Genomic DNA, 22,409 nt, shown 5'->3' on the forward strand with positions numbered 1-22,409 from the left:
CAGCAAGAACCATTACACTAACTTATTTTCTTCTACTTTACGTGGTTAAATTTTTTTTTTTTCCTTAGTTCAAAAGATGAATTATGCGTCCTGCCAATTATTACATACAATGAGTGACTGAAACTAATTTCTTGCTTCATATTGAGCAAAGGGACCATGTAAATTGTAGGTTTGGCCCAGTTTTACTGGTGACGCCACTAGCAATGTTGGACCACGGGGTTGGTCATCACCATCCACTATGCCTAGTAAATTTTTTTTGGATAAGATAAAATATTTCATTCCATGAAATCTGCATCAACGACAGAAAATATATTGAAAATATCACGGATACAACTAATCTAAATAATTACTACTAGATTTAATGACGGAAAATACGATGAACATTATCACAGATACAACTAATCTAATAAATCACTGGATTTAATGGCAGAAAATACATTGAACATTTCATACGTACACAACTAATCTATAAAATCATTGAACATATATCACGGATACAACTATTCTAAGAGATCGCTACATTATCTGAAAAATCACTAGAGCTAACAGATACAACTAATCTGAAAAATCACTACATTATCTAAAGATCACGAGAGGTAATAGATCTAGCAAATAACAAAATGATAAAGATTATGCTGTAAAACTCCAACAAATCGGGATCACGAATAGCCCAATGAATATCTAGTTTGGGAGGTTTGTTAGACTGAGATAGCCATCCTGAGAGACGAGAATTGAGACAAGATCTCCAAGGAGATGCTTGCAATCAAATCTCCAACTGTGATTGATGAATACATGTAGATATAGATTTTGCAATTGTAATCTAATTTCAAGAGTATCAATCGCATCATGTGGCAAGGTGCAAGATTTAGATACCATGAAAGGATAAGTTAAACACATGTACATGCCAATTGGAAAGTTTCTTTCATGCAAATTATTTACAACTTTTTCAGGGGCAATTCAGTGGATGCATGTATCTACGCAAATCCTTAATGCACCGAATTTCTTCTTCTTTCTGCTAACTTGTAGGATTTGGAGCCTTTCGAACCAAACGAATAACCACCACAAAATTCGAGTCAATATGTAATATACTACAACAACACAAGTTCTTATACGGTGAAATTCTATAGGAGCCCTTCAGGATGTAGAGTTTCTTTAAGCAAAAGACTTTTAAATCACACCTTATTACGAGTTAGCGGAAGAGTGTTATTCCAAATGGTAACGGTTCTCTCCTCCTACTTTATCTCTCTTGATAAAAAGAAACATAAAAAAAAAAAAAAAAAAAACCAATGCCAGCAGCAAAGCAAAACAGAACACTTTAAATAGACTGGGGCTACATAGGAAGTGCAAAGGAGAAAGAAGAGGAAGTAAAGGGGCGCCAAACAAAGGGAGCAACATCAAAGGGAGGCACAATGAGAGCTAGTGCTTCAACCATTTACTTCATCTCACTTCTTTTATCATTGCTTCTTAGTCCCACTTTTGCTATCAAAAAGGTCAGCATATAATTACTTGACAGCCTTCTTCAATAATTCAATTACTATACTATCAGTGCCTTGTTTTTTCTTTTTCAGTCGAAGTAACATGGTTTTTGTTTTGTTTTTCATGTGTACTTAGTCTTATGTGGTGTACTTGGGAGCTCATTCTCACAGACCAGAAGTCTCATCCATCGACTATGATAGAGTAACAGATTACCATTATTCGTTTCTTGGGTCATTTTTGGGGAGGTATAACGAAATCTATATGCATGTACATATTCAAAATCCTCTGCTTTTTCTTGTTTTTGCTCGAGATTCAGTGACTAATAGAATTTTCATGCTTGGACTTCAAACAATAACAGTAAAGAGAAGGCGCAAGAGGCAATTTTCTACTCCTACACGAGACATATTAATGGTTTTGCTGCAATACTTGATGATGCAGAAGCTGCTGAGATATCTAGTAAGCAATTTGGATTAGTGGTTCTTCTCAATTTCTCTGGGCTGTTTTATCTTTAGTTCGTGTTCGTAACCGTTGACATCATATTTTCCTCTTTGAGTACAGAACATCCAGAAGTTATATCAGTGTTCCTGAATAAAGGAAAGAAATTACACACCACCAGGTCGTGGGAATTTCTGGGGCTTGAGCATGATGGCAAAATTCATCCCAGTTCACTATGGAAGAGGGCAAGATTTGGTGAAGGCACCATTATTGGCAATCTTGACACTGGTGAGTTTGGCTAGGTCCAATCCTACTTATTTGGCATTCTTTTTGGAGTAAAGCAATGTTGATCAATTCAGCATTGCGGTTCAGTTAACTGCAGATTGTAAGTTTTGCATATTTCATCTAGGAGAACTGTTAGTATTTTGCAGATTTAGTATAAAGTATCCAGCCTTTTCCTTCAGTCTCTTCAGTTTACTGTTGATATACTGATTCTCCTACAAGTAGGCATAGAAGTTCTTTTTGGCTTTTTTATGTAGTGCAAGCAAGAAAGTTGGCAATTGATAACTTGTATCCGGATCATTGACTTGATGATTTAACCGGATCATTGACTTGATGATTTAAGATAAATCCTTTTTATGTCACACTTAAACTGTTGTAATTTGTAATGACAAACATAAAAGGTTTGGAGTCCTAAAAATAAGCAATAGTAAATGATTTATTGATTTTTCAAGATCTCGCCGGGATGCTGGCATGACCAACCACTTTCGCACAAGACAAAATGTTTATCTAATTGAGGCAGTCGTTATTAAACATTGGTTGACCAATTGCCTAGCTTGAAAGATTATTTTATTTGCAAGTGTTGATGTACTTGATTGATTTTCAGTGGCTGCAGTCTCTTCTTTCCCCTACAGCTCCCGGGGCTCTACACGATGTTTGCAATATACTTTGTCTTCTTTTAGGAAAGTAGGACCGATACCACTTAAAAATTTGGCATCTATTCAAAACAGTCATCGAAGTTGTAACTCTGCATTCACTGCAAAATAGTATTTTGACAGTTTAATTGGTGGCGTTCTAACTCCTGGACAATGCAATTGTATGCCGTATTACCATAGAGAAAAAACACAATATTTGACAATGGCATCTTGGAATGAAGTAGCAGAAGCTTCCCAGCTGTGAAGTTGTATCTTGGAATGAAGTAATTTGTTGCATGCAATTTATCACTCTGTGGCACGAAAACTTCGGACCATGGTTACCCTGCTTTGAAAGAATTCTGTTATTATCATATTACAGCACAAAACCATCCCAGCATCCTCAAATTTGTTTGTAGAAAATTGTTCCTTGGACAAATGAAGATGCAAATGTGGGCATTTTAGTCCATAAAGTTTATCTAATATCTTCATACGGCCAACAAGATAGCAACAATAAGCATATTTTCGTAACTGATTGGGCTATTTGTGTGCTGTTGTTTGGCTGGGAAATTCTCCACTCAAATACCAACTAATGCTAATGAAAATTTTTATGTTATTCTGGCAAATCAGAATTCAAATTGGAAATTTATTTTCGTAAAAATTTGAAGAGATTGGTGAAGGATGGCTCCTAGTGTTAAACTTACAAGAATTGCATTTGCCAGGTGAAGGATGCCTCCTAATGTTAAACTCCTAGTGTTATTCTGGTTTTCTCCACTCTTACTAGATCCCTTTATGTGATTGAACCAGGTGTATGGCCAGAATCAAAGAGCTTCAGTGATGATGGGTATGGTCCGATTCCAGTGAAGTGGAAAGGAACTTGTCAAAATGGAGAAGATGAAACATTTCACTGCAATAGGTAATATTTGTGTCTATATCTGTTGCAGCTCTTCTTTTTCTTGTCACTGTTTACAGTTATTCTGCATATGCATGAAAAGGTTTACAAGTTCAACTAATAGTCATGGGTGGTTGATTATACTTGTGAAATATTCAAGTATTGGAGGTCGATGAGAATAGCATATACCTCTACCTTGATTTTTGGGGCGTGCAGCTATATGGACATAACTCCTATCATGGTTTTCTCAAATTCCTTGAGAAACTTATTGAATTTCTGAAACAGTTTTAATAATGCTATGCCTCAATTTAAGATTGGGGCTTGAAGAAAGTGTCCTTAACTTTTACCGCTTAGTGGCAGAAGTCACAATGTCAACTAACAGAGCAGATAACCAGATTTAGCGTCCATACTGCTGTGCAGATTTATGCAATTTAAAGTTTCCTTGTTCTTGTTTTTGTCCTAGAATTTGTAGAAGTGCCAGGAACTTGTAGAGTTTTGGGATTGAAAAAAAAAAAACTCAAATTTTCAACTTCAGAAAGGCTTTTTTGCCCTAACATGTGACAGACTGAGAATATCATAGGCATCAGCCTACTTGAGCATAAGATAAACTTCTAGAATGCATAAGAAACTGATGTGCTTTAATTAACACGGTTACCTGTTATGTCCGAAGGAAACTCATTGGGGCAAGATACTTCAACAAAGGATATGCTAGTGCTGTAGGAAAGCTCAATTCCACTTTCAACTCACCACGAGATGGAGAAGGCCATGGATCCCATACCTTATCAACAGCTGGTGGCAATTTTGTAGTTGGAGCAAATGTATTTGGATACGGAAATGGAACAGCAAAAGGTGGATCACCAAGAGCTCGAGTCGCAGCTTACAAGGTCTGCTGGCCTCCAGTGTCAAATAATGAGTGCTTTGATGCAGATATTTTGGCTGGCATTGATATGGCTATCCACGATGGTGTTGATGTGATTTCAGTATCACTTGGAGGAGACCCTGTTCCCTATTTCAATGACAGCATTGCAATTGGCTCCTTTCATGCTGTTAAGCATGGTATTGTAGTGATCTGCTCAGCTGGCAATTCTGGACCTACTCCTGCCTCTGTTTCCAATGTTGCACCCTGGCAGATCACAGTTGCCGCAAGCACCATGGATCGACACTTTCCGAGTTACGTTGTTCTTGGCAACAATATGCGCTTCAGTGTGAGCTTTTTCTTCTTTACTTCCATTTTCTAGTATTGGTAATTTTTATAGGCCTATATAGTATAATGCAATTCCTGTAATTTTTTTCTCTGTAGGGAGAAAGCCTTTCACAAGAAGCATTGCCAGATAAGAAGTTCTTTCCAATTGTTGCTGCCAAATCTGTTAAAGCTGCTTATGCATCAGATAAAGACGCGTAAGCATGGGATATCTATGTTTTATAACTTGTTCGCAATTCCAATGTGCGCTGTGGTTCCCTCAAAGAACTAATGTGACTACAATATTTGGTATCTGACGCGTCCTTGCAGTGAGCTTTGTAAGGCTGGAACACTAGATCATAGTAAAGCAAAGGGGAAGATCTTGGTCTGCCTGCGGGGAGATAATGCAAGGGTTGACAAGGGCCAGCAGGCTGCTGCAGTTGGTGCCGTGGGAATGGTTCTCACCAATGATAAACTTTCTGGGAATGAAATTATTGCCGATCCTCATGTTCTTCCTGCATCACATATCAATTACACTGATGGACTTGCTGTATTCTCTTACATCTATTCTTCAAGGTAAGAAGACATCCAATCAGGAACTTAAACAATCTCCATATTAGTTTGGTAGAAGATCCAAGCACAGAATACCAACTAAAATTAGGAAAATAAGCTATTCCAATGTAACAATGAACTCTAAACCAAATAAAGATGGTTTTTTGTTTCCTTTTCTTTTTTACTTCAATCAGAAGGTACATAATGTTGTTCAAAAGGCTGAAAGCCGGGATCATATTTGTAGTTCACATATTCTTTGTTTCTCCATTTTTTGTTTACTTTGCTGAATGTTTTAGTATCTTACAGATCTCCAAAGGCTTACATTACACATCCAACAACTGAATTAGGCACGAAGCCTGCCCCATTTATGGCAGCATTTTCATCCAAGGGACCTAACACTCTTACGCCAGAGCTTCTCAAGGTTATTCTAGATACTCGGATGGCTTTTTCTTGTTCATCTGATTCTTGAAACTGTGATATGATTTGCAACTCATTTGTTCTTCACTTAACAAAGTTTCTTCTTTCTGCAACATCAGCCTGATATCACGGCACCAGGAGTCAGTGTGATTGCTGCTTTCACCGAAGCACAAGGGCCAACAAGTGAAGGTTTTGATAAGCGTCGAGTTCTCTTTAATTCAGAGTCAGGCACCTCAATGTCATGTCCTCATGTTTCTGGCATTGTTGGCCTCCTAAAAACTCTTCATCCAGATTGGAGTCCTGCCGCAATCCGGTCTGCAATCATGACAAGTGGTAAGACCTCATCAAATTAAAACTGCAATGCAACACATTCAGAGCATGCACTTTCCAAGTACATGCATTTTAACATTGCCGTCAAATTCTATCTTACAGCAAGATCAAGGGATAATGCTTTTGAGCCAATAATAAATGCATCTTATGTCAAGGCTTCACCATTCAGCTATGGAGCAGGACATATTTGGCCAAACCGTGCAGCGGATCCTGGACTGGTTTATGATCTAACAGCCAATGATTACCTGACTTTTCTGTGTTCACTAGGCTACAACGAAAGCCAGATTGCATTGTTCACCCAAGTCCCCAAGAAATGCCCCAAGCCAATTAGTCTACTGGATTTGAATTACCCCTCAATCACAGTTCCAAAACTTCGTGGTTCAATCACAGTGACTAGAACTCTGAAGAATGTAGGTGCTCCGGCAACTTACACTGCCAAAATTGTCAGCCCTCCTGGAGTTTCGGTCGATATTCAACCAAAATCACTTACATTTGCAAGAATTGGTGAAGAGAAAAGCTTCAAACTTACATTGCAGTTAAAGAAACCAGGTGCAGCCAGAGATTATGTGTTTGGGAGGTTGGCATGGTCTGATGGGAAACACTTTGTAAGAAGTCCCATTGTAGTTAAGGCATCATACTAAAAATTTTCTCAAATTCTTAAGATACTCTTATTCATTTAGCCTACATTTGATTGATCCGCCACTTTCGAACAGTTTTTTTCTTTAAAATCAAAGAGAGAGAGAATTAGATGATCGTTTCTGACCCTTGATTTTTTTTGCTGTTTCTTGCTTGAGGCATATGTGTAAGGACTTTGATTTCATTCAATTGTTGATAATGTCATGGTGATTTGCAATTTTACGAGGATATGAAGACCCAAGCCCTTAAATGGTGCAAGCAATTAAATTTCTTTTCCTTTGTTCTTTACTTTGTAGATAATAGATGAGGCAGTCTCTCAATTTTCACACAAGTATTCGACCAAAATTTAGTGTTTTGGGCAGTGGATTTCAACTGAAAATCCAACAAAATAAACCATATTCCCAAGCATTCCTCTTGGTTCCACAACTTCGAAAAAGCTCCTCAAATACTCTCGATTGTCTTTTCAAAGGTGTTTTGAGTTGGAACCACACGCCCCTATATTTGTATCAAGAACTCTAGTCTCAAAAGATTTTTGTCACTTGCAGCCAGCAAAAGCAACGAAATGTTGTATTGCTATGTACGAGGAATACAAAAAAGGAATAAAATAAAAATAAAAGAGGAAGAAAACTCTACAAAATTTAGTACTTCATTGGATCCAACTAAAAGCATCGATTTCCAAGAAATGGATTTCTTTTCTGCTCATACAACAAGATACAATTCGTGGGCTTTTTCAGTGAAATATTTCAACCGTGATATGATTGTAATTTTGTGCCTTAAACCGACTCGGTAACTTCTTCTTGGAGTGAAATCACCAAAAAGCAGAGCCTTCAGATGGAGACCAAAGCCTCATCTGGAGCAGTTAGATATATTCAGTGTCAAACCCCTTCTGAACTCTACATACGGGTATGCCATTGGTTCTTCACCATCCTCTACACTCCACCTATACATATCAAAACCACTTCGTATACACTATTAGGGATTAAACTCACACAGATATGGTAAAAAAGAGGCCAAAATTTTGCATCACCTTTAAACAATATGACAAAATTATGGGAGTGCATTTCGTTTTCATAAAAAAACTTGTATGGAACTTTTGTTTTTCAACCCTCTAATATATCGTGGATGCTTATGACACATAGTGCATGCATGATTTCGCATCCGTAAAGAAATATATAAACTAAGAAAAAACTTGAAGTTAAACAAGTAATAATTGATTATTTAAAGAGTAATCATCCTTAGATTATTTTGATTATTAATTTAACTTTTAGATTATATACAGTGTCAGTGTATAGAAAATTAATCCTTGTTTAAAATATTTACAATTAATTACCTGTAGTTTTGTATAAGGTGGTGGAGGAAAAATGCGACCTCAACTTTTCCAAGTTCAGATCCGGGACAACAACGAGACCCCCCACCGAAGGGTGTAAATTTCTTGCATGTTTGATCTTCATCCTGGAAGGCATGGCGCCACTCATAATTCTCAGTTCTCAAATGTATACATGCCCTACAAAAGAAGAAGTTTTTTCTTTTTCTTTTTCTTTTTTTCTTGGAATTCTTTAACCTTAATTTCACAACAAAACCATTCTCAGGATAATTCGATATTAATGACATAATGGTGAGCATAAAAAAACCACTGCAACTAGATGTCAAAGAAAAGGTTTTCTTTGTTTTCTTTTACCCTTTTTGGGTAGTCAAAGAAAAGTACTCCATATATAGTAGTTGTGTTGTGATAAGAAACTGAAATAAACTATAAACTTGTATATATAGTGCCAAATTAAAAAAAAAAAAAAAAACACACACACACACACACACACATTTGTTTGTGGGACATGAACAGGACCATTTTTTATTATCGAGTCTTGAGAAATAGAATATGGAGTAGCAATTACCAGCCATCTCCAAGGATTAAATTGGAAAGCGCTGGCATGGATTGAAGGGTCCAAGTGAACTGCGCTAAAAATAGGTAGGACCTTCCAACCGGCTGGAATTACATAATCTACAGAAACAAATATATGAAAAGAGAGAGTTGAGTGCTGAAAGGAAAGCATATGCACATTGCCAATAGCTCATGCATGCATAATTGGGGGGAAAGGAAAAAGCATTCTCTTGCTTTTGCAGCAGTTGTTTGTTTTTGTATGTAGGTTCTGGACCATTAGAAGTGATCAATACTGACCTTTGAACTTGACATCTTTAAGAGCCTTTCGGTGGACAAATTTCACAATGTTTCCACTTCTCAGAGCTTCATTAATGACCTACAATCAGTCAAAGTAATAATCTCAACATATATATATATATTGCATAGTAAGTAACTATCATGGTTTGGACACACTCTTTTTATTTTTTGTTCTCTTCTTTTTTTCCCTTAAATATGGTTTCCAGCTTCAAAGTGCATTTTTCTTTATAATGATCTGAAACTCATTGTAATTTGGTGTGCTTGTATTTCTTTTAATTTTTTATGTACACTTTACATATGTATTTTTCTTGCTTTTTGTGTACATAAATAAAATCCACAAAATGCAAAATTCACGCGTACAAGAGATAAAATAAGTGTATATCAAAATATTTAACAAATACAATAATTGGTACATAATCTGATCGCACCTGCCACAATTATACTTGCCCTGATTCGATACTAATATATATATACTCCAATTAATCTGTGTTCATCTTTTTTTAGCATTGTTTAATAAAAAAGGTGGCCTTTTCAAAACTGTTCAAGAAGTTAAAAGGGTTGTTATGGAAGTTTTGAAGGGCAAAAACTAGTATGGTAAAGCTAGAGGAAAAGGTAGTTTTACTGTTGTAGCTAGCTACAAAAGCATGTAATGTAAATAGTCATCCAGAGCACATAAGAGGCTAGAGCGCTTACGTGCTGAGTGAAAACCATCTTCTTGTAGTCTTCCCAATTCAGGTATTCATCTTTGTCCTTCACTTTCCTTATGCCCTGGTGCTCTAGCTATATGTTTAATCACGAGAGCACAAAACTAAAAGCTATAACCATAAAATGTCAAATGCATGACAACTTTTATTAAAGACAGGAGTGCAATAAAGTTAATGCATGACTTGTTGTCAGTCAATGCTACCTTTAATTGTTCAAGTGCAACTTTGGATTGTGCAAGGAAGTAAACCACCATGGACGTTAGCAGGAATGTAGTTTCATAGCCACCCAGTAGGGAATCAAGGACAAAGCTAACTTTTTCATCTTCAGATAAGGTATCAACACAGAGCAGTATCTCAAGGAAATCACTCCTTTTACTGCTACAATTTTCAGCACCAGCATTTCTCCTTCTTTCTTCTATTATTGTTTCGATAGTTGAAGAGATTCTACGTCTAGCCTGTAAAGATGTCACCACAAAAAGGTTGATCGCATGTGCATCTTTTCGCAACAAAAAGCAGAAAACCAATATTCAACTAATAGTAGTATTAATTAACGAGAGAGGTTTTCTTTTGCAGTTAATTGTTGGATAGAGTAAAGAGATCAATGTTGAGGGATGCGGAGGACCTGAACAGCTCTTGCATATGGAGTCCCCGGAATATACAGTGGAAACGAGATCAGCCCTCTCATGAAAGTAAGAAAATCTTGCAGAATCTGTGTAGTTCTTGGCTCATCTGGTGTTAAACCGACAACTTGCTTCACTATTACATTGAATGCAAACTGTAAAGAATACATACAAAGGAAAGTAGCAAGATTAGATTCTCGAAATTCCTTGGGGTCAAAAAAGGTAGTAGACTGAGCAATTTCGACAGTGCGAGATTGTTGATATGTACCTTTCTAGCTTCATCACAGAAGATGACCTGTTCTTTCTTTTGCCATGAATTGAGTACCTGAATTGCTATTCTCTCAGCATCATTGAGAAACTCAGGTTTGGATTTGGTGGTGTTCACAAGTGAGAGGGCCACATTCCTGAGCTTCTTGTGTGTGTCATTGACAGCAACCAGCATTGATACCTTTCCAAGAATACCGTGGATGGGTTTTGGGTAGCTACACTGGAATAATTTATCTTCATTTTGTAGTACGAAATAGTTGAGTTCTTGGTCACATGAAACCACCGTGGGGGAGAAGAATAAATGGGATGTAAAAACTTTCCCATACCTAAATATTCCAAGACCAATCCAACACAAAGTCACGTGTACATATAATTAGGATGATGTAATAACTCATGAATCATGTTATAAAGATTCAAGAATCATGGTGAAGATTGTGTTACTTACCTAGAACAGTGTTCTTGAAGAAAAGATCCAATTGAGTTGGAAGGATGAGGCTTCAAAAAGGAAAGGGTTTCTCCAAGTATTGGCCACCCAAAGGACCCTTGAGGGACAAGGCCTTGCTTCGAGAATAAAGGCAAGAAATGATTCAAAATTATCCCAAACAGGACTCCCACCAAACCAAATAGCATGATAAACCAAAACCATCCTGCCATGGAGATCAACCTGACAAGTTTTGTGTTGAAAACCCACAAATGACGACCTTTATCTTATACTACTTGTTGCACCAAACATGGGCTAGCTCTCACTATTATATATAATATAAGGGAGAAGGATAGAGCCACAAAGGTGAGAATGTTCTCCCTCTCCCTCTCCCTCTCCCTCTTTTTCTTCTTTTATTTTACTTCGCTTTCTTACAATAATAAAAGAAAGCAACTAGGCTTTTTACTGTCGGTGAAATCAATTTTGGTCAGAAGCATAGGAAATGTAAGAAGTAGTCCTGCTAGCCTAGGATCTAGCTAACTAGGGTTGTACTTATAATGATGCTAGGGGTGCAGGATATGGGAAGAGGGAAAGGACGTTTTAGTAGTCATATTTTAATTAGTTCAAATATAAGTAATCGTATTAACAGAAAGAGATAGGCTAACAATAGATTCACATGCAAAAGTTCTTCAAGGATGTTGTTCCTGATATCAGCCCAAGGCTTGAACTGTTAAACAATGCTGACACTGCCTTATCACCGCGCGCATGCACACGGGCGGACTATGCATCTATACATAGAAGAAGTGCCAATGAAAAACAGGATAATTGAAAAGAAAAGATCAAGGATACAAGATTGTCTTGTTCAATTATATACTATATGTATGCTTAGATATCAAGATTTGCTACTAGAGTCAATAATTTGTTTAGGGCTGAATGTTTGGAAATATGACAACTTTTTCTCAGAATCTAGCTAGTAAAAAATAATGTTAATAAATTCCTCGCTGCGCTCCTGCGATAACTTCAGGGCCAGGCCTTCACCCTCGAGTAAGAGTCAAACTCTGCGACGCTCCCCGGGCCGAATCCGGATTAGTCCGAAAGGAATACCAGATGGTTAGACCCAAAAAAAAAATAATGTTAATGACTTAACGCGTCATCCCAAGTTTTCATCATTAGAAGAGCAGCAAAGGTGTAAGTTCGGAAGTGTCATGCCTATATTCTGCATCCAAATTTACACTCATGAATCCATATAATATAGGTGTTAATCAAAGTTTAGTTGGTCCCATGAACACCCTGAAGTAGATCAAATAGTAGATAACCACCAGACAAGATGTGCCCTCAGTGCTGGTTACCCATAATAACTTGTCTGTAATATGGTCAAGTCTTGATTAGAACCAACGTTAATTGTCCATCTTCGCAACAATTTCAACCTTGCATGCCCTTTCACTGTTTTCTAAAGAACCAAATCGATGTTCCATCTTTAACACAAACTCTTACTTACCAATTCATTTTGTCGAAAAGAAAACCCTTAATTTATTTGATTTCACTTTTTCACCATCACAAGTGTTAAATGGTGCGCTAACTTTATTAGGAACAAGCAGACAAGCTTTCAAACTTTCAATCTCTTTGCATGGTTTTTTTGCATTTCTTTTCTCCCAGTCGTGATGTTTGTCTTCAAGTAGTTTTCAAAATATACAAACAATAATCAAGAAACTTTTCCATTTTTAGTTCAGACACGTTGACAGTTGACTTGGCTAGTCCCAATAAAAACTCTTGAGGAAAGGGAGACCATCTTTTCTTTGTCATTAGCATACCTATATTTCTAACAATCAACATGTTATCAAATGTTTAAATCCATAACATGGTCAATCCATTTCTCTTAAATTAAGTTGCTGATACTCATAGTGGCTACATGGGATGTTTGTTGGTTTTAAAGGCTCTCCACTTGCCTGGCTTGAATACCCTAGTGGCTTACCCTTCTCAAGTGGGTGGAATTTTTTTATTTTAAAAATAATTAACTTTTTATACACTGACAGTGTAATAATTTTTTTTATATTAGCAGTTATATTGTAAATATATGCTACATGTATATGATTTAAATTTCAAATTTGAATTCATATTATGTAGCATGATTTAAACCTACTAGTGTATAAAAATTTGTATATTGACAGTGTATAAAAAACTTAAAGGGATTTTTATACTGATCATGCAAGTTAATTTTATAAATATTTAGGAAGAGAAATTTCATTTCTTACCAGGGGAGAAAGGGTTAAGAAAAAGTTTGAGAGTTAAATTAAAACCTCATAGTCACCACATATTCATTTAAAGTTTTAAAATATCCATATAACTCTTTTATAGTATTATTTAAAGTCAAAAATAGATAGAAGCATCTCCAATTACAATGATTGATTAAGACAAGCTCTAAAAGTAGGTGTAATGAAATTATAATATCCACTTAACCCTTCCTATATGTTGCATAAATATTCACTCAATCCTCATGTAGTTTTCATCTATGTGAATAATTTTCCTATGGTTTTAAACAAATTGGTTAGACCCTTATTAAATTTAGTGCTTAAATAAGAGCAATACTGGCATTTCGACCAACGACGGTATAAGGACTATTTTTAGTCCAATTTTCACTTTATAAAATTACAAGAAGGTGATGTTGATAAATTAAAATCTTAGAGAGATCATGTGAAATCCTACATAAGCAGGGGAGGATTATAAGTGACATACCCTCTTTCCTTCCAAGTGATTTAATTTTAGTAAAATTCCAAGAATATGTGTATCGATAAGTTTTGAAGGAGCAACTTGAGAGTACATAACCTCGAAAGAGAAGGGAAATGGCTGTGTTGGGGGATTCAATGGAAAGAAGTATGAGTGAGTCGAGTTTTCTCACTTACACTTTAAAAAAAAACGGAAAGAGATGAGTTATGCGTAAAAACTAGACCCTTGCACATGCATGATTTAATTATGACGTTTTTCCTTTTTGATCTAATCTTTATTGGATGGATTTTATGTTGGCTCTTCATAAAGCTAAATGTTTTCAACTTTCAAATAGTCAAAAGTGAAAAAAAAAAAAAAGACCTGTATGTCGAAGTAAACAAACAAAGAAGATCGCAGTATTTTGTATCGTAATTAACCGGCTTAGGACCAAACTATTGAGGGCAGTAAAGTTAGAAGCCTTAATTGCGACTTTAATTTTTTAAAACCAAATGCTTTATTAGATATTCCCAAATGAAATCAAATATTTTAGATTTCACATATTTCACATATTATTCCCAAAGATTTCACATATAAATCCACTTAGACTCCAAAACACATTGAAGAAGATATTTTTTTCTTGAAAAGCAAAAAAGATACCAAAAAAAGGTTTGGTTTCAAGTTGGCTAAACAAAATTTGCAGGGGAAAGTAAAAAAAAAAAAAAAAAAATAGGCAACAAGATAGTAAAATTTCTTTCCACTTATTGAAAGTAAGATTTCTTTAGACAAAGGCAAAAAGTAACACATTCACTTTATGACAAAAGAATACTGAGTTTTCTTTTGGAACAAAAAGAGCATAACAAAATGAACAAAGGAGTATCTTGTCTTTTCCAATTAAATCGTGTTCCCTTAAAACCCCCACCTCCGTTTTTCCCCGCCACCAATCATCAATTCTTCTCAAATGGTACTTGATTAGTACTTGGCATCCCACTCACAAGGCCGGTGGAATGTGGAAAGGCTCATTGCAGCTTCTTTTGACCAGAAAGATGGATATAGAAAAAAAATTCTTTCTCCCAAAATAAACGGAAAGAAACAGTAATAAAATTCATACTCAAATGTTTTAGGATGAAGGGGCTAGCAAATCTTCTTTTGCCTACGTACTCATTTCTTGTTCTTATTTAATTAATCATAGATTAAAAGGTTCTTAAGTTTGCTTAGTTCTTTAGTTATATAGTGTTGCGTGCATAAAAGAAAATCGCTGCAGGCCTATGGTATTTTATTGGTAGGCCATCAATGTATTATTATCCCTAAAAACCCACGATTTCAAGGGATTTGCAAGGTAGTCAAGATGCATGATTTTAAAAATTCAATGCCGAAAAAGTTCACTTTTGCGTGGATCATGTGTGCATGTAGGTGGTGCAGGTTGGTAAGATTATTGTATATAACTCATTAGAATTTTTATTTTTTTTTTTAATTTCATTTGTGTTGTTACAAAAACCAGCGAGTGTTTTTAGTGATGAAAAAAATTTTCAGAGATTAGTCTAACAGTTCCCTTTTCCTTTAACAGTCTAGGAGATGAAAGAAAAGGAAATTAAAAAGGAATGAAAAGCAAAATTTTCTCATGTAAGTTTTGGCTCTGTTTGGATTGAAAATTATTTGAGATATTTTTACTGTAGCACTTTTTATGATATGATGTATGTGAAATAAAAAGTTAATTAAAAAAATAAAAAGATATGTTAAAAATTATAATGATGATATAAGTAAATAAATTTTGATAAATAATCCTCTATCCAAACAAACCCTTTGAACAAAGAGAATATTAGGGCGGTTCATGGAGCAAAATGTATAGTGTACAGGGCGTGTGGAATGGGGATAAAGTAAGGAGAGCAGCAAGAATTTTGGCTTGGGTACGGTTATCAAGAATTGGGATATCCCAGATAAACCAGTCTACAAGGTCTTTGGAGAGCTGTTCAGCAACCTTTATTGAATCATTAATGGTCCATATCTTAAGATATAGTCACTAAAGTCCTTGGATACGTGGGTATTTACAATGTAGCATGGAAGCTGCGGAGGAGAGGCATATTTTTAAAGCGAAAAGTTTAAAAAATTTGAGAAATGTTTTGAAGTTATTGTAATAAAAGTTGTTAAAAAAATATGTAGCAAATAAATTTAACTAAAAATTTACTTGCCAAACAATGCCTATATTTTGGTCTACGTGTTCATATTCATTTCAATAGTTCATTATGAACATTGTTGAGCACATAAGCCACCCTCTGATTAATCACGCTGGGCATTAGGCCCTGTTGGAATTGGAATTTCTAGGGGGTTTTTGTAAAAATAAAAACGTGTACAGAATTAATGATCAAAATCTTTTAGTATATAAAAAAAATTATATACTGACATTTGCACCGTTTGACAAATGAGTTTTTTGGGTGTTTGTCTAAAATTTTACTGTAACTTACTGTAAAAGTTTTTTAAAAAAATTTTGAAGTGTGTTTTTTTAAAAAATATTTTGAAGTGTATAATTTAAAAATCAAACTTTAAGAAGTTTTTTTAAATTAACTAAGGCCCTGTTTGGAAGCTTGATTTTTTACCAAGTTTATATAAAACTAGTTTTTTAACAACTTTTACTACAGGAACCTCAAAAAACTTATCAAAAGTTTTTAACTTACGCATTTAAAATATTCAAAACACAACAAAAAAAAATTCCCTTCCCCTTTTCTTCTTCTTCCTCCCCCACTACCACCTCCATTGTCGGCTCCGTCACCAATTTCCGGTGCCGGACAAGAATTTTTTTTCCCCTTTTTTTCCCTCTCCCTCTCTTCCTCCCCTGGCATCATCCTCTCTTGTCTTTTTTTTTTTTTTCTCTCTACGTTCGGCGCAGAGGGGGGTGGCACAGAGGGGGGCGGCGAGGAGGGCAGAGGGGCAGCGAGGAGGGCAAAGGGGGGAAGGGGCGACGGGGGGAGGGGGAAGAGGCAGAGGGGGCGGCACAGAGGGGGATGGCGGGGGAGAGAGGGAAGGCGGGAGAAGGGGGCGGCGCAGAGGGGGGCGGCGGGGCAGAGGGTGGCGGAGGGGGGAGGGGGAAGGCGGGGCAGCGGGGAGGTGGAGTTGCTGTTAGGGGTGCGGAGGTGACGGAGAAGAAGAAGAAGAAAAAGAAAAAGAGAGGAAAGAAAAGAAAAAGGAAAGAAAGAAAAAGAAAGGGAAAGAGAAAAAAAAAAGGAAAAAAAAAGTTTTTTACCTTACAAAAATTTCTACAAAATTTTTTCAAAAACTTCTACAGTGTACTACAGTAAAATTTTAGACAAACTCCCAAAAACCTCATGTTCCAAACAGGCCGTAAAATTTTTAAAAAATTTATTACAAATAAATTTCACAAAAAACTTGTCCGTCAAACAAGGTCTTATATAAAAAGAAATTATCGATTCCTATGTACAAAATTATATATACTTCTGGCGTACAAAAGTAGTCCTGGAATATCCTGCAGGTCGTTTGACCTGCCAGTCGCGTGTCTTAAATGTCACTCGTTCAAATAAAAAATTCCAGGACAAGATCCGAGCATGGGGATTCATCCAGTCACATCATATCATATCACGAATCTTTGTTTCACATATTTGTAGGGAAGCGGAAGAGGTTTTATTTATTTATTGCTGATATATGGCACTCCAATAGTATTAGGGGTAATTCTTAACTGTCAAAATATTCTTGCGGATGAAAACTAAAAAACTATCAATTTCACTTGTTTCTACTAATCATTTTCACATACAACTTCGCATGCAAATGATACTTTGTCTGACTTACTTTTTGGTCATTTCTACAAATTTGTGAGTCTTGATGCCCCAAATTCACTATATATATATATATATATATATTTGGATTTTCCATGAATTCACTAAGTTAATAAAATTGAAGGCATATAGAAATTTCCCATTTATATATAAGGGATAATTTCGCAAACCTTCCATGAGATAACAATTTACTTCTATTTGTACCAATTTGTTGTCCTTTATATAAATACTACTAGAGTAGCAATCAAGACCAAAATAAACCTAACAGGCAAAGTATCAATTGGGAGAGATGTAAGTACAACAAAAAGAAGTTGCAGTAAATAAATAGTTTTACAATTGTGCAGTGACTGGTACTCTAACAACTCTTGGATTATAAATGTAGTAAGATAAACAAAACAAGAAACACAAGTTTAATGGCAAAAGGAGCAACTTAAATCGGGAATTACTAGTATAATATATTGTAACAAATCATAACAAGTTATAATATTAAAAAAAAAACTCTTATAATTCGTCAACATCACTTAATACAAAGAATTGATATTATGGTTACGATAGAAATGCAACAATCAAGATTTCAGATAGCGAAAAAAATCCGGATAAGCTATATTTGCTTCAGATGTCCGTTGCAATGCCCATTTTCATGTTGCTACAGTTAGGGGAAAAAAAAGTCATCATTATAAATGGTAGTTTTATTAATTATTATCCTAATTTTTTTACTTTCCAAGTTTCTTTTAATGTGCGAATTTTAGTTAATCAATTAGGGATTTTTAGTAGGGTAATATCATCAACTTATCACCAATGCTGAAGACATCTTATCTTGTAAAACTTAATAATAGTAGTGTTTGGATACCAAAATTATTCCAAATAATATTTTGCTTGCATCACAAACACATTTCCCAACCTACCTTTTTATATTTTCAATCACCTTTTTATCTCACATACATCATATCACAAAAAGTGTTACAGTAATTATTTCAAATAATACACTATCCAAACAAACCGATGCTTGAAATTATCCCTATATACTACACTCTTCTCCCTGGCTACGTTTCTTCTGCAACTTTTGAGTCTGTGTCGATGGAGAAATTGGGCACTGCAATGGGCCAAAAGGGAACAGTAGTCAAAGCCTTAAAGATGGAAACGTGAAGTTGGTCCAACTGACACACCCTCGTGCTGTCTCGACGATCGTGTTCAAGAGATGATGAAATGATAGCATCACTTTCATTGGCATCACATTCCCCATTCGGACAAAGGTTCATCCGACAATTCAATAATACTTGACTGGATATGACGCTGTTCTTCTTTTTCTTTTCTTTCTTTCCTTCTTTCTTGAAACTTTGGATTCTCCATTCTTCGATCAAATTTATTTAAGAGCTTTTGCGTATTTGCTATTTCACATTTACATTTATACATCTTTACAAATGATAACTTTCACTTTTGAAAACAAATTAACACCCAAACTCTCTTGCGCGCACTTGTGAGCTAAACCCTTTTAGTGTAATGACTTAGGTACAAGTGTTGAGTTGTAGATGAAAGATATTTGGTATCGTTCTTCCCGTTGTACCTTGTCAAATGAACGATAAAGCTCTCCAACTTCACAAAATATGTTTATGGGCTTGTCAAGAATTCTGCTATTAATTCTATTTTATGCAATCATATCCTGTACTTAAAACTTCCAAACTTCCGTATCCAAGAGTGGGCACTAGATAAATCCTATTCCGTGCAATAACATCTCAACCACACACGGAGGGTTAAGATGTACTAGGCAAATTCTGTACAATGGAATCCGAATTGGTAGAAAAACGTAACATCAACTCTATCATCTCGACTAACTCAAAGGACATGCGTCCCTACCCTTACCTTCTTAATAGCATTTCCTTGCAAAATCTCAGGACATTTTTCTGTAATTTTTCTTGGTTCTTATGGGTTAATGTCCTAATGACACACAATAAGAAGTACATCCAATGTTAATTTTCTGTAGAGTATTTAAACTTTTCCCACAAAAATGTTGCAATTCATGGAATAAATTCCCCAATTCATGGCTGGTGGATGAATTCAAAACTTTGATAGTTAGGCCATTGTTTTCGGGTGTGCTTATCGTGGGGCACCAAAATTGAAAGAAACCTAACCAATTTTGGACTACTCATTTAATAAGTTCCGACAACGCACTAGTACGTGAGATCTAACAAAGTACTAGTATCATTTTTCAGAAGAATAACTGGAGAGCACATTAATTGTTTGAAAAATATTTTTGACTGCACCATAATTATGTTTTGGAATCGCATTTTGATCGTTCAAATCATCTCTTTATCTTACATACATCACATCATAAGAATGTTACGCTGTGATTCAAAAGAGATAATCGTATTTAAATCCATTTTACAATTCTCAAACATCAAACCAACTGACCCATTGGAATTTGGTAAGGGTTTTGGACCATTTGGTTATGGAAATTTTGGTTTTTTTTTTTGGGGATGGGGGGGGGGGGTGGTTTTAGTACCTAGCTTGCATAAAATTTGTTTTTATATTGAATTGAATTGATACTTTAAGTACTGGTATCATTCCCAGGTTTCCCAATAGGTAATGATAATCATGATGCGATTCCATTGAAAGAGAACAATAAAATGATCAAATTTGTTCCCTTCAAGGGAGTGAAGTCAAAAGTGGCCTGGGATTCCATTTGCGGTGACTTACAGGAATTAATAAATCCTATGACCATAGGCATGGAATGCCAATGGACCACATTCAAAGTGTTCATTAGTCCAGCTACGAAATAATAATGGGGCATAAATACATGAGCCATATATAGATAATAATAATAATAATAGATGGTCCTAAAATTCTTTCTTCCGTTGTGGATGCCAGACGGTTCAGCTACAAATGTTTGAATCAACCGTCAAACAATCCATCATTGCTGCAATTCCAACATTCATGCAAGTCATTTGGAGAGGGAGCGCAGTTAAGTGACAGATTTCGAGTTCGAATTCTTCTATTTATATTAAAAAATTATTTTTTAAAAAATGCAAGTCATTTCATAATTACTCATGGCCAATGCCAACTAAATTAATTAAGCCCCAACTGCTTAATATAAATATATATTGTATGTTATCTCATACAAACTCCTTTTTCTGTGGAATCTGCTTTAATGCTGCGTGGTAGGTAATATGTTCAATACATGGTGGAAATTGAAAATAAAACGAGTATTATTAGAATAGGAAAATAATTAATTACACAACTACGACTAAGCGACGATTATTATGAATATATAAGATTAGATACTGGTTCCACTTTTCATTTGCCTGTTTTTCCTATATGCTTATAAGATTAGATAATGCCGCCTTTGTTTGGATTGTAATTTTTTATCAAAAAAAATTTTAGATTTTTCATCAACGCATTTTCGCAATTTTCACCTAGTCGTGCCTAGTCAAATTGTACGACAATAATTGATGATGAGAGTGGTACAAAGGACCACATTAATTTTTCTTCATACAATTACAGTCAAAAATCCAAAATAATGTTCCAAAACTGATAAGGTTACATCATTTTCACAAAGGAAAATGGTGGCATTGACGTCCGAATGAAATGAAAGTGAGAATGTGAATGAATGCACGTGCAAGCATGTGGTCCAATACAGGGAATCAATCGCGAACCATGGGACAAACTACCGAGACTGACTGGGCGTCAACTCTGTTCGAATAGATTGATGGTTTGACGATTAAAAGCTAGAAAAGGAAAGGAAGAGAATCAAAGAAAAAGCCCTCTTGAGCCTTTCCCTCAAGCTCCGTTCGAATCGAAGGAAATTGTGAGGAAAAGTGAGGTAAAAGAAAATGAAAATGAATTTCTCACACCGGCTTGGTTACTCAGGGTGCATATGATAAAATTTAAATTTAAAAACTGAAGTTCGAAATATGAAATTAATACATTTGAGTGTATATCACATTTAATGATAAGTGAATAGTTTATCACTTAATTTTAAAAATAAGTTATGCCTAAGAAATTTAGTGACATTTAATTAATTCACATGTTCTATTTTTTGGTTATCAAACGATCTGAATATATTAAGATATCCGAATTCATTAAATTGAAGTGCTAAATTGTGTTATGAAACCGGGTTTAGGGCAAGTATCATCAAAAGAATAGAGGAAGTTAATGATAGTCAATACTTGTTATTGAAACTTTTGTAAGTAATTAACTACTTTTCATTTTGGGATTCCACTATACTTGATTTTCATTTTTACGCTTAAGGGGAAAAAAAGAAAAGAAAAGAAAAGGGAAACTCAACTAAAAAGTTGAAGTGGGGAGCATATTATTTTCTCAGCCCAATTGAAATGCAGCGAGTAAGGAGGTAGATTCAGCCTCAAAGTCTCTCGCCCAGTTCAACATCATGCAAATTCGAAACCCAAAGCCCGTTCCATTTCAAGTCAATCCAGATAAGCTCCAAATTTTTGAGAAAACTCATGTACAGAACTCGAGACTTGGAGCTCGTCCAACTCAACTCCTCTAATATTACGTCAAGTCAAACTCGAGCACGTATTTCCCTAATCTATCAAGTTTGATATCAATTAAACATATTCAAATTCGAGTTCGAGCACGATAATTACACCCCTATAACTATTCAGATTTTAGAACTTGGGTGAGGTTCACAAGGCTTTATTGACTCTCTGTAAATATGTCTTTTCACAAAACTCGAGTTGAAACTCGTTCAACCACTAATTTGATTTCTCCTACGTTGATTCTACTTTGTCAAGTTTGATCTCAAATAAACACATTCAAATCTCTCTTTCCCTTTTTTGCTTCTTGAATTCCATCTTCTTCCTATTAAAAATAAAATACATTCAAATTCCGACTGAGTATAGATAGCATTATTCGCATGCAACAAGGCTCATTTGCACCCTTACAAGGCTAGAACC

General features: G+C 35.5%; 2 protein-coding genes across 2 annotated transcripts; one reads left to right on the top strand and one right to left on the bottom strand.

Moving 5' to 3' along the window:
• Positions 1-1,253: 1,253 nt before the first annotated feature.
• On the top strand, positions 1,254-7,057 carry LOC113690960 (subtilisin-like protease SBT5.3). Its single transcript, XM_027209109.2, has 11 exons — positions 1,254-1,490; positions 1,612-1,721; positions 1,835-1,932; positions 2,035-2,199; positions 3,630-3,738; positions 4,385-4,919; positions 5,015-5,112; positions 5,225-5,470; positions 5,753-5,867; positions 5,983-6,196; positions 6,296-7,057. The coding sequence occupies exons 1-11, from the start codon at positions 1,410-1,412 to the stop codon at positions 6,832-6,834; spliced, it is 2,310 nt and encodes a 769-aa protein (XP_027064910.2). The 5' UTR covers positions 1,254-1,409; the 3' UTR covers positions 6,835-7,057.
• Positions 7,058-7,391: 334 nt separating this feature from the next.
• Positions 7,392-11,309, bottom strand: LOC113690196 (cytochrome P450 724B1). The gene is made up of 9 exons (XM_027208022.2): positions 11,039-11,309; positions 10,595-10,919; positions 10,329-10,481; positions 9,910-10,161; positions 9,696-9,782; positions 9,003-9,081; positions 8,719-8,825; positions 8,160-8,281; positions 7,392-7,769 (listed from the first exon to the last, which is right to left on the bottom strand). The coding sequence occupies exons 1-9, from the start codon at positions 11,245-11,247 to the stop codon at positions 7,676-7,678; spliced, it is 1,428 nt and encodes a 475-aa protein (XP_027063823.2). The 5' UTR covers positions 11,248-11,309; the 3' UTR covers positions 7,392-7,675.
• Positions 11,310-22,409: the final 11,100 nt, after the last annotated feature.

The sequence above is a fragment of the Coffea arabica genome, chromosome 5c (assembly GCF_036785885.1).
Source record: "Coffea arabica cultivar ET-39 chromosome 5c, Coffea Arabica ET-39 HiFi, whole genome shotgun sequence".
In the NCBI taxonomy this organism is placed as follows: domain Eukaryota; kingdom Viridiplantae; phylum Streptophyta; class Magnoliopsida; order Gentianales; family Rubiaceae; genus Coffea; species Coffea arabica.